Below are 11,950 nucleotides of genomic sequence, written 5' to 3'. Positions count from 1 at the left end.
GGGGGGGGGGGGGGGGGGGGTGGCACATAAGAGGGCCAAAATGTAACATAAATCATAATATAGTAGGTCTAAGTGTAATTTCCTCAACTGTAGAAATTGTTTTTTTCTCAATATGAACAATCTAGAATAAGCAGCAAGAAGAGAATTCTAGAGCATTCTCCACTATTCTCAATTTCTCATTTCACCTGAGCCTTCAAAGATGTGTATATATACACCCCTTTTGAGTCCTTGTTGGAGTCAAGTATTTGGGTGTTCTGTTCTTTTCATACTGTTCTTGAAAAAAAGTTGAAATTGAAAAGGATGTTTGGAAGAGGAGGGAAAAAAAAGAGTGATAACACAAAGTTTTATGAAATCTTGGGTGTTTCCAAGAATGCTTCAGAAGATGAAATCAAGAAAGCTTATAGAAAAGCTGCTATGAAGAATCATCCTGATAAGGGTGGTGATCCTGAAAAGGTAATCTTTTTTTTTATTTTTGAAGAAAGGTGAAGTCTTTGTTCTAATTTGGGAGTTTTTTTTTTTTTTTGTTATCGTGTTATGTTTGTTTAAGCTGAAGAGTTGCCAAAGGCTGAGTTTTTGGCTGTGTAAATGTTTTAGTTGAGGTACATTTTAAATTCTGTACCATCTCCTGCTACCTGTTATATATATCTCTGTTTCATCCATTGTTTCTTGAAGAATGGGAGGTCTCAGTTTCAATTTGGGAGAAATGTACTGGGGGAAGGGGAAGAGGGATTATTAGGTGGGGAATCAAGCTCTCACTGATAACCTGAAAATTCAGTTAACCAGCCAAGGGAGGTTCTAAGAGTTCTTTTTTGTAGGGGAGGGGGAGGAAGAATGCTTGTTGAGCTGTTTCTCTCTTTTTATGTGTTGGGGTGGTGCTTTTTTTTTTTTTTTATTGTTATGCTGTTGTGTTTGCTCATCAAAGGTGGTGTTTTTAGGATGTGTAAGTGTTTTAGTTGAGGTGCTTCTTAGAGTTCCATGTATCTGTTGGTTTTGTATAGTAAAGCTGCTTAGATGAACCTCAATACTGGTTTTGTAAAGTAAAGCTGCTTAGAGGAACCTGAATACCTGACAAGGGTGGTGATCCTGAGGGTAGCCTTTTTTTCTTTTTATCATCTCCTATTGTTATATCCATGTTACATGAGGTGCCATGAATTTTGGGGATGTCCTTTGTTCCAACATGGGAGAAATTGCTTCTATGCTACTTTGAGCTGTTTTTTCCCTTTCCTTTTTGTGTGTTGTTGTTGTTGTTTTGTTTTGTTTGTTTGATGTAATCTTAAGTTGCTCCCATCTCATGCTGGTGGTTGTGTCTGGAGTTGTTGTCTTCTTGGCTGATAAGCCAGTGAGAAGCTACACTTTTTTGAATGGTCCCTGTTGTTGATTAAGCCTATTTAGGAGGTGAGATTATGCTAATCTGACAATAGTTGTTCTCTTGTACAGTTTAAGGAGCTAGCTCAAGCTTATGAGGTCTTGAGTGACTCACAGAAGCGTGAGATTTATGATCAGTATGGAGAAGAAGCACTGAAAGAAGGAATGGGTGGTGGTGGTGGTACACATGATCCCTTTGACCTCTTTAATTCTTTCTTTAGTGGAAGTCCTTTTGGAGGTTAGATCTAATGAACAAAGCTTTCGTGATGCTTGTTATGTGTTACTTCCTCCATTTCAGTTTATTTGTCTTGTTTTGATTTGATACGGATATTTGAAGGCAGAATTAAAGAGTTGTCCAAAGAAAGGGCAATGTGTGTGTTTTTAGCGGACTGAAAAGGAAAGTAACGCGAACAAATTGAAATGGAGGAGTATCGAGTTTTCTTGCTAGTTATTTTCGTCTTTGAAGTTGAATAAGACCAGCTTGTCTTTTTTGGGATGGTGGTGCGGTAATTGTTATTGTTGTTTGAAACTGAATAACATGAGTGTGCTTGCTGAGCAGGTGGTGGTCGTAGAGGACAAAGAGAGAGGAGGGGTGACGATGTAGTGCATCCATTGAAGGTGTCGCTTGAGGATCTATACAATGGGATGACCAAGAAACTCTCGCTTTCGCGCAATGTTATTTGCTCGAAGTGTAGTGGGTCAGTATCTCTCTGATATCTGTATTACTTGATTTTATTACTTGATTTCCTGGTAGTGTTTGTAGGCCTATCGTACTTGGCGTATAAATGGTTAAACGTAATAGTCTGGAGTTGAAAGGATCTCCTGATATAGAGGAGTGAGATTTCACTGCAAGTGCGCAAATGTTCTCTTACATTGTATTGTATTGGTTTGTTTCTGTAACTGCAGCAAGGGGTCGAAGTCTGGTGAATCAATGAAGTGTTCTGGCTGTGAAGGTACTGGTATGAAGGTTTCAATCAGACAACTTGGCCCTGGAATGATCCAGCAGATGCAGCATCCTTGTAATAAATGCAAGGGTACTGGAGAGACAATTGACGATAAGGATCGTTGTCCTCAATGCAAAGGTAAAAAAGTGGTATCAGAGAAGAAAGTCATTGAAGTCCATGTTGAAAAAGGAATGCAAAATGGACAGAAAATTACATTCCCTGGCGAGGCTGATGAAGCGGTAAGCTAATCTTGTCATCTCCCACGTGTTAGTACATTAATGTTGATGATATAGCCGTAGGTGGTTGCTGACCTGGTTTAATATTGTTGCAGCCTGATACAGTTACTGGAGATGTGGTTTTCGTTCTCCAACAGAAAGATCACCCGAAGTTCAAGAGGAAGGGTGAAGACCTGTTTGTTGATCACACATTGACCTTAACTGAGGCACTGTGTGGTTTCCAGTTCATATTGGGACACTTGGATGGCAGACGGCTCCTCATAAAGTCAAATCCTGGAGAAGTTGTTAAACCTGGTTAGTAACATCTTCATACTTACCCCTGTGTGTGTGTGTAGAATGAGTCGATGATCAAGTTCAAATCCTGATTCGAAATAATCTTGATTCAACTTTTCGTTCCAACTACTGCAGATCAATTCAAGGCTATCAATGATGAAGGAATGCCAGTTTACCAGAGGCCATTCATGAAGGGTAAACTGTACATTCATTTCATCGTGGAATTCCCGGATTCGTTGAGCCTGCCACAGGTGCAGCTTCTGGAGGCAATGTTACCATCAAGACCTACATCACAGTACTCTGACATGGAACTGGATGAATGTGAGGAGACCACATTGCATGATGTGAATATGGAGGAAGAAATGAGAAGGAAACAAGCTGCACAACAAGAAGCATATGATGAGGATGAAGAGATGTCTGGTGGTGGAGGACAGAGAGTACAGTGTGCTCAACAGTAGATGTAGCAAGATTTACCAGTTTGAACTTTGCTTCTAGTTTAGTTTGGTTTACTGTTTTCTGTTGTTTTGGAAATGACATGTTTTGGGAAGTCAAAAAACTGATGCTTTAGTGAAATAGAAATATAATTTTCTTGGGGAACAATTTCAAGTCTCAATCTATAAATTCATATATATCAACATGCAAATGGAATTTATGTATACTATATTTAAACTAACAATACGATACAAATAGTAAATAATTATCTCAAGGATAAAATAGTTCACACAAGATCTGCAGAATGTTTCTTATTTGTTTCTTACAAGATGACCAGAAGAGCTGGACAACATGCTACAGCCTAGTGACAGCCTTATTTGGATGTGGTCTAGTATAGTATGCAAATCCTCATCAAGGGTCTAGTTGAAGAGGATCTTGTTTTTATGAAGAGGTCTAATTTCATAATCAATGTCAAAACGCAGCAGACTACTTACAGACTAAGTTGTGTGGACTCTTCGATTTGAAGAGTCCGAGTAACATAGCTTTACAGAAAAAATGTCTACTCACACAATCTATGATCTATATCTGTGAACATCTTGAAAGGACATGACTCAAGTCATCAGCAAACTACTGGAGTCCTGCCCAGTTTCTTTTGGAGATACCACAATATTTGAGGGGTCTTTATTGTAGGCTTATGGATAGATTGTACACACATTTTTGCAACTGCCAAAAGACCTTTAAGCTCTTTGAAATCGTAGCTGTCTCCGAGATCAGGATCAATCATCTGGTGAATGGATCTTCTTCGGAAGCGAGAATCTTGAACCCATTGAACTAAGTCAACACCTCCTTCTTCTGAGGATTGACCGGTGACTAACTCGAGGATTAGCAAACCAAGTTGGAAGATTGTATGTTTGCAGATCTCATTACCACATTCTGCGAGATAAGCGATGCAAAATCTGAACATAGGTCACAACTTGTATGATTTGAGGTGATGATAATAAGAAGGAAGCCTTGTACCTTTGGAGCATTTAGACTTCGGAAGTGGATTGCTGTTCTCGACAGAACAAAGGAGGCTAACATCACAGAGCTGGAACAGGGAACCATATGGTCATTATTTTAACAAAAGATGAAGCAGGTCCAAAAAATGTACATCAAATATGATGATGAAGCAATTTACTATAGAGAGGTGCTCAAGATTGCGAGGCTCACTTTAGCTGTGAAGTTCTCGTCCAGCATGATGGTACTCGAACTGACTGAAACGTGGTACATCGGTGGATCACAAAAGAAGTGGAGATATTCCTAAATCAAGATATAAACAACAATCAGTAATCCAACAGTTAGGTGATAATCAGTTCTTAGAAGAGCCGACACGCTAAATAAATTCAGAGTCTGTATTTAGTAATATCGAGGCTGTTCTGAGGGGTTTGCCATTTGAGTTAATCTATCAGTAACTATATCTTTAATGTGGTAAATGAAAAATATAAAAAGCATGTATTGGAAATGATCAAGATATGACTACATAGTAATAAGCAGCTTCAGGAACATACTAAAGCAGCAGCGATGCCAACTGCTATCTGCAGTCTTATTCTCCAGTTTAGTGGAGTCATCAGAGGGTCTGCAAGAACCAAACATAGATAGAAACACATACATCAAATTCAACGCGAAGTAGACGGAAAAAAAGAAGAAGAAAGAAGGCTTGTGCTTGAACTTACCAGAAAGGTGTTCCTTCAGACTTCCTTTTTCCATATTTTTAAAGACTAGAAACCTATAGTGGACAAGATATGCTATCAGAGAATGGAGAAAGAAGCCAAAAGAACAAAAGGGAAATGCAACCAAAGAAAAGGAGCATACACACCCAGAATGTATAGGAACTTGGAAGCAAAAGGATATCCACTGCAATTAAGCAGATAAAGCTATGCCATACTTTTTCTAATAAAACTGTGGTAAACCATTGTGTAGGTTGATTAGTTTCATTTGCGGTAACAGGAGAAATTGATGACCTTATGTTGTATTACGAGGAACGAAATGTTGAATTTACACGAGGTCATTTAATTTCACATTTAAATAGGTCTCTTCAAAATGCTTTCTTTTTCACAGGAAAAGTCTCCATGAACTCAGTGCCACAATTAGAGTATCTCTTGCTCTAGCAATGTTCTCGGATTGAACCACCTAGAAATGTCACATTTCTGACCACAGCTTGGAAAAGAGTGACTAAGGGACAAGTTTGGGCAGCTAAAACGCATTTGCATTGTCTGATTATCTATTAAAAATGAGACAAAATAAGAAAATAGTAGCTGATGAGACAGAACCCAATGAAAGCCTAACACACAAGATTATGGGTTTGCCCGCATAGCTATTTGTACTGCATATGCGATGTGATTATAAAAAGGGAAAAGGAAGGAATGGAGATCTATTGGAACTGAAGAAAAGGAAGTACAAACCAATAAAAAACTGAAACATTTCAATCGAACACTGCATGGAAATGAAAATGGGGATTCCCTAATTTTCAGTATATCACTAGAGCTAGAATCTAAATATTCTTGGAAGTCAATATTTTGCCAGGATTGAGAGCTAATTAAGCTTTTGCTTAAGATATTTAGGCTGATCGAGCAATCTATGAACAATTTACAATTGTGACTCGGTGGAACCGGCGGGGGTATTAGGCATTGGCAGAGAGAGCATCTGAAGGGTTAATTCACCTTTGGTGATCACACACCAACCCGGGCAATCACTAGCTACAATCAATGGAATTTTGATTGAAACTATTAATTAAAAAAGCAGCCTGAAGACCCACCTGCCTTTTCAATATCCTATTTACTAGATTAAGTTGGTACTAGTCCGGGTTACCTCAGAGACAGAGCCATTAGGCTAGAAAACACAGCCTAGCTAGTGCACTAACTCAAACCTAGTTCTTGCACGGAATGTCCTGCTAACATAGGAGCTTTCCTACTAAGAAATGGAAGAGTAAATTTCTTTCTGCTTGACGACACAATGCCTCACCTACAAACCTACCTCCTAGACCAAGGAACCCGCGATTCCCAGTAGTAAGTTGCATTTCGCACGTCTTTTGGTTGTGAAAGAAAAATGGTGACAAAAAGTATCAAAGATCAGAGGTCAGATTGCTAGTGATCAGAAATTATGGCGGATATTTATGACTTTTTTTCTGATAGCATAAAAATGTATAATTTGGTAATACAATATACAATAGCACTAGTATTATATTCTAATCATAATTTGATCAAGAAATAATCAACCAATATTTTTTCTCATTCTTATCTCAAAGATAGATTCTTCATCAACGAGACAGAACCATTTCTACAAATCACAAACTTCATCAAGCCAAAGCTTAGGAAATTAACCTCTTCGGGCCGCAAGAGAACCCATTAAGTGCAGCAATATGTCGATGATGCAAGCGACCGAGTAACTGTACCTCCCTGTAGAAGGCCGTATCATCCTGATCTTCGAAACCTCGGACTTCTTTCACAAACGCAGCATGGCCATTTTGAAACTTTGCTCTGTAAGCAACTATTTTGGAAGAGTTGTACACAATTCTCCTAAAACCATCAGTTGCTTTCTTTATATCTTTATTAGAGAAGTGTTTCACCAAGGATATTGGACCTGAAATTGATTTATCGTTCAAAAACAAAATATCCCATGATTTTCAAGGCAAAGTCTATGTCTAGCAGTAAACCTTCAAGGCTAGACTTTCTTATATTAGTTAAAAAATAAATGTCTCAGTGCAAACAGTCAAGTAAACCTTCTAAGAGTGAGCCTGTTTGCTACATTAAAGGAAGTTTTGTGGAACAATGCGCCTAAAACTAATAGATTTGAAGACAAGACATAATTCCATTAACAAGCCACAGCTTATAATGACGTTTCCAGCGATCGACAACCCTGCTTTACAAATTCTATTTTGAATCACCTAGCACACAATGTCTGCTAATTGCCATAGTTTCCATCTCAACCATTCCAAGGAACAACAAGTGAACTAGGGTAAAACAACTGTAAGCATATGACAGAGACAATTGCTTCACCAAGTCAATTTTCATTCATGTAATCTATTATATAAGGAACTATTTTCAAGCACCAGAAACTATTAGATGATAACCGAGTGCTTACACTATCATATTTACGGTGTTCTTGTATTTTATCTTTGTTTTACTTGTTTTCCCTTCCCTTTTTTTTTTCCATCACCAATTGGCAATGTCAGTGTTGTACAAAAGAAACTATAAGTAAAACTCACTGACAATGTTACTCACCCTTCTCCAATCAGCACAAAAAGACAAGGACAAAACTTTATAATTCACAAAAATAGTACAATTTTCTTTGGTTCACATCAACTTCAACTTCAGGGTCACCATTACTGCATAACACTAATCCAAAATACAGTTAAAGAAAGAAGAAACTAATACAGCTGCCGACACATATCTAGTCAGCAAAAACAACAAGTCAAGTTCACTATCAATTCACAAAATTACAACTTTACTGCAACCCGCCTCAAATTTTAACTTCAGGATACTTAGAAGCCTCACCCCTTAAGAAACTACCACAAAAATAAGCACAATCTGCGAGACTGTGACCCAAGAACCTCATAAGTAACAACATCAAAATCAACTTCAGGGTCATTACAAATTGTACTTCGTCCATCCATTCTCAAGCAATTAATCATCACTACATAAAAATAATCCAAAATACAGTGAACAGAAAGAAGAAACTAATTTGTTGCTCACACACATCTAGTCAGCATAAAACGGGCAAGTCAAGATCATTACCAATTCACAAACTTACAACTTTACTGCAAATTCTAACTTCAGGGTAATTAAAATCTCTAGCCCACAACAACAGATTTCAAGAAACTACCACACAAATGCACACAACCTGCGATCCAAGAACCTCGTCAGCAACATTTTTCTTCAATTCACATCAACTTCAACTTCAACTTCAGGTTCCTTACAAATTCTACTTCTTTCACCCATTCTCAAGCAATTAGCCATCACTACACCACCATCAACAACACCACCACCACCAACATATCCATTGTAATTCCACAAATGAGGTCTAGGCAGGATAAGATATACTCTATAAGCAGACCTTACCGCTACCTCAGTGGGGTAAAGAGGCTGTTTCCAATCAATTAACCATCACTACATAACAGTAATCCCAATACAGTCAAAAGAAAGAAAAAAACAATTCTACTGCTGACACACCTTAAGTCAGCATAAAAAGACAAATCAAGATCACTATCAAATTCATTAAAGATTACAACTTTACTACAACCCAATTCAAATTTCAACTTCAGGATAACTAAAAACTCCACCCCACACCCCACTATTACACAAAATCTGTCATTCAAAAACTACCCACAACACATTCAACAAATACAATTTCACATGATTTGAGGCAGATGGGTTTTACCTGAATGAGATCTGAAATGCACCCAAGCAAGAATAAGAAGCCTAATTTTGAAGATCAAAGGTTCCATTGACAAATTCTGCAAGAAAAAGACAAGAAAAAGAAGAAACTTTTACAACTAGTACAAAGAGTGACAAGTGGGTCGGTTAACTGATGATGATGATGACCCATTGTTGCTTCTGACTTTAATAATCGAATATATGCTTTCTTTATCTCAAGTAAATTGAAATTTTTTTGGCTCTACGATTAAAAATCGAAACTTTAGTGTATAGTTTTTGGAGAATAGAATATAGAAGTTTATAGATCTTGATTTTCTGTTAAAACTTAACGGCAGTGATTTGGCAGTTGAGGTGGTGGGTCCCATCGTTAAAAAATGTCTCTGTTTAGAATAGATTACAGATAAATATGATTAATAAAGAAGTTATATTGGTACGAGGTTAGAGGTAGTTACAGTAATCGATAAGATGAGAATAGTGAAATTGAAATAATTTGAATATGTGAAAAGACGGCTTGCAGATATATCGAGCAGTATGAAAGTTGATTGTAATATGAGTCAGAAAAGATAATTAGATATGATAAGATATGACGTAACTATAACTTACGAAGAGGACGATCCTAAATAAAAATGCGTAAAAGCGAATGATTAAGATAGAAGTTATTGTCATTTTGAAATTGCTTAATAGTTAAAATATCGATCTTCAGTGTGTTCTAACATAGAATAGATAACTATATTCAAGATCAATCAAATCTCGTTCACTCTATTGATTACACATTTAAATTGTGTGACTTATAACAGTAAGTTATAAGTGTAGAATTAATAAATTACACTTATTTTTGTGCGTCTCTTCTCGACATACTACATTAATGCGGAACACATCGTGCATCTAATTGTTCTTTATTAATTTGCTTAATAACACTCACTTACTATTATACCTACGTAACTAAGTTGAAAAATATGATCTTCATACCTCGATTAAACACAAGATTTAAGATATAATGATTTGTCAATCTTGAATAAAATTCATTAGTGCAAGAATAAAAATTCTCTATTTTTACTTTTAAAAAGTCAACAAAAAATATGAAAAAAAAGGTTTTTATAACACATTAAATATTGTGTGTACTATTTCCCAACTTAGCTTTTTGAACGAGCTCTAAAATGAAGTCGTCCTCAGTGGAGAGTATTTTATTGGCCAAGTAACTTTTCAAGACGAGTTTGGATTACATAGGTCTTAAGGTTAGAATTGGAATTGTAACGATCCTAATTCGACTGTCAAAGATATTGTCTGCTTTGGATCCAGATCCAATATAGATTTATTTTTTGAGTTTTAACTTAAAAGGCATCTCACCAGTTCATTCTATACATATTTTTGTAATGTCTCTTTCTTTTCCCATTGTGATATAAATTCACTTAAAAAGTAACGTGCTTTATCTTTTTTCGGAGGACTACGTTTCATCTGGAAGTCATATATCCCACCTTGGGACTTAGTATCCTCGTTGAGATTCGCCCCACAATCGTATTGAGGGATATATAGTATTGCTCTAATACTATCTGTAACGATTATGGTCCAATTGTTAAGATATTATCGCTTTGGATCTAAGCCCACCACACGAATTTATACATTTGATTTTAATCTCCTAAAAAAAAATACTATAACAATCTAGTCTAAACTCATTTTTATATATCTTATCTCATTTCGATATCGAATTCATCTAAAGATGTAATATGCGCACCCCTTCTTTTTTATGTTTACTCTCTGTCATAAACGTCACATAAACCAAATGAGAAACGCACCCCCCCCCCCAAAAAAAAAAAATATTGTGATTTCTTTTTAATTCTTGAAATATTGGACCCCTCTTTTATTCTCAATTTTTGACAAGTCTCTCTCACACCTAACAATGAGAGATGGAGAGAATAGGAAACTCTTTACATTTCATTTTCTCAAACTTCCATGACTCTTATGTATAACCAATTCTTTAAATTTTAACATAGTAATGATAAAATGTATGAGATCAGACATTTTTCATTCTTAATTAGAAGTTTCGATACGTTATGAAAATATACATTATTCGTATCGATGTATCTATGATATCACTCTATACTAAAATAAAATAATGATGTATTAGTTAAGTTTCGAGTTCACAAAGAACTGTGTTTTCTTAAAGAATTTAATCCTCTCATAGTATTACTATATGCTACTTTTAACGTCGGTTCACACCTCTATTTATGTAACATTATTATATATAATCTAGAGAGGGGAGCATTAAGTAACTTATTATATATTAATACAGTAATTCAATTTATTTTTTTTTAAATTTATGAATTTTAAATTTTGACTCTGCCGTTGAATATAATCACCATTGAGAAATCACTTTCTTGCTCGTTGTTTTTTTTAAAAAAATATCCTAATTTGTAATATTCCAAAACATTAATATCTCTATATCGCTCCCCTAGTCCGCTTTCACATAAAACCAAAGAAAGGTCACTTATTAATTACTACTATATGACTCCCACCCACTCATTCATTCAATAATCCCACCCACCCCCCTTTAATAATCAATATGGTACTCCATATTATTATCTGATTAATTTAAATTTTATATAACGTGAAATTTACTAAATCTCTTTTATATATGTTGTATAATTTTTTGATAAAAAGTGTTTCAATGACCATTCTTAATAAGTATATATACATAGTCTTGCCTGATCTAAAGTTTAATTACGTGAACCTAATAGATATATATTGATAATGTTTAACTATAAATTGAAATACAATATATATTAATATGAGTTTATTTTAAAATTTTATAAATTTTAAATCTTGAGTTCACTTCCGTCACCGAAGAATCACATGCATCCACCATATCCCTAAATGGGGGGCCCTTCAAATTCACCTTCCAAACTCTATATTATTTAAACTTTAAAGTCCCTCTATTTACTCTTTTTATATATTTTATTTATTTTTTATTTTATATCACGATGAACATATGTTTTAAGCTAATCGCATGTCAAACGCTTAAGAAAAAGTTTTGATCATTTATTTCTTGCTTTTTTTTTTTAAAGAGCTTTGAATTAAATTATATGTTAGATATGTCATCTTTTTTATTATTCATTAATTGATGTTAAAATTATCCAAAATAGGAAAAAATGCTCTCGACTAAATATCTTAATCATTGACAAATATTTCACCTGTCTATAACGATTGTGTTGGATGAATTGTGACCTTATATAATTACATCTTTCTTTCGTTAATTACAATATTAATTAGGATTTGAAGCTTACTATTTACC

The 11,950-nt window shown here is 35.4% G+C and overlaps 2 protein-coding genes across 2 annotated transcripts; one reads left to right on the top strand and one right to left on the bottom strand.

Moving 5' to 3' along the window:
- The first annotated feature begins 140 nt into the window (after positions 1–140).
- Positions 141–3,418, top strand: LOC107004927 (dnaJ protein homolog). The gene is made up of 6 exons (XM_015203353.2): positions 141–453; positions 1,438–1,603; positions 1,925–2,063; positions 2,272–2,548; positions 2,641–2,839; positions 2,954–3,418. The coding sequence occupies exons 1-6, from the start codon at positions 301–303 to the stop codon at positions 3,274–3,276; spliced, it is 1,257 nt and encodes a 418-aa protein (XP_015058839.1). The 5' UTR covers positions 141–300; the 3' UTR covers positions 3,277–3,418.
- An 83-nt stretch (positions 3,419–3,501) lies between these two features.
- On the bottom strand, positions 3,502–8,934 carry LOC107004928 (probable receptor-like protein kinase At1g49730). Its single transcript, XM_015203354.2, has 7 exons — positions 8,666–8,934; positions 6,610–6,868; positions 4,963–5,015; positions 4,798–4,865; positions 4,460–4,549; positions 4,268–4,337; positions 3,502–4,183 (listed from the first exon to the last, which is right to left on the bottom strand). The coding sequence occupies exons 1-7, from the start codon at positions 8,730–8,732 to the stop codon at positions 3,870–3,872; spliced, it is 921 nt and encodes a 306-aa protein (XP_015058840.1). The 5' UTR covers positions 8,733–8,934; the 3' UTR covers positions 3,502–3,869.
- Positions 8,935–11,950: the final 3,016 nt, after the last annotated feature.

This window comes from Solanum pennellii, chromosome 11, assembly GCF_001406875.1.
Source record: "Solanum pennellii chromosome 11, SPENNV200".
Lineage (NCBI taxonomy): Eukaryota > Viridiplantae > Streptophyta > Magnoliopsida > Solanales > Solanaceae > Solanum > Solanum pennellii.
The sequence above is the reverse complement of the archived record's forward strand: the minus strand, read 5'-3'. Positions and strand labels throughout refer to the sequence as shown.

What these genes read in the sequence shown, in the direction of transcription:
- LOC107004927 (XM_015203353.2), top strand. Translation starts at nt 301, where the DNA reads ATGTTTGGAAGAGGAGGGAAAAAAAAGAGTGATAACACAAAGTTTTAT. An exon ending in ATTTGCTCGAAGTGTAGTGG is followed by an intron (nt 2,064 to 2,271) that starts GTCAGTATCTCT and finishes CTGTAACTGCAG; the next exon opens with CAAGGGGTCGAAGTCTGGTG. An exon ending in CTGGCGAGGCTGATGAAGCG is followed by an intron (nt 2,549 to 2,640) that starts GTAAGCTAATCT and finishes ATATTGTTGCAG; the next exon opens with CCTGATACAGTTACTGGAGA.
- LOC107004928 (XM_015203354.2), bottom strand. Translation starts at nt 8,732, where the DNA reads ATGGAACCTTTGATCTTCAAAATTAGGCTTCTTATTCTTGCTTGGGTG. An exon ending in GCATTTCAGATCTCATTCAG is followed by an intron (nt 6,869 to 8,665) that starts GTAAAACCCATC and finishes AATCAATTTCAG; the next exon opens with GTCCAATATCCTTGGTGAAA. An exon ending in TTGGCATCGCTGCTGCTTTA is followed by an intron (nt 4,550 to 4,797) that starts GTATGTTCCTGA and finishes ATCTTGATTTAG; the next exon opens with GAATATCTCCACTTCTTTTG.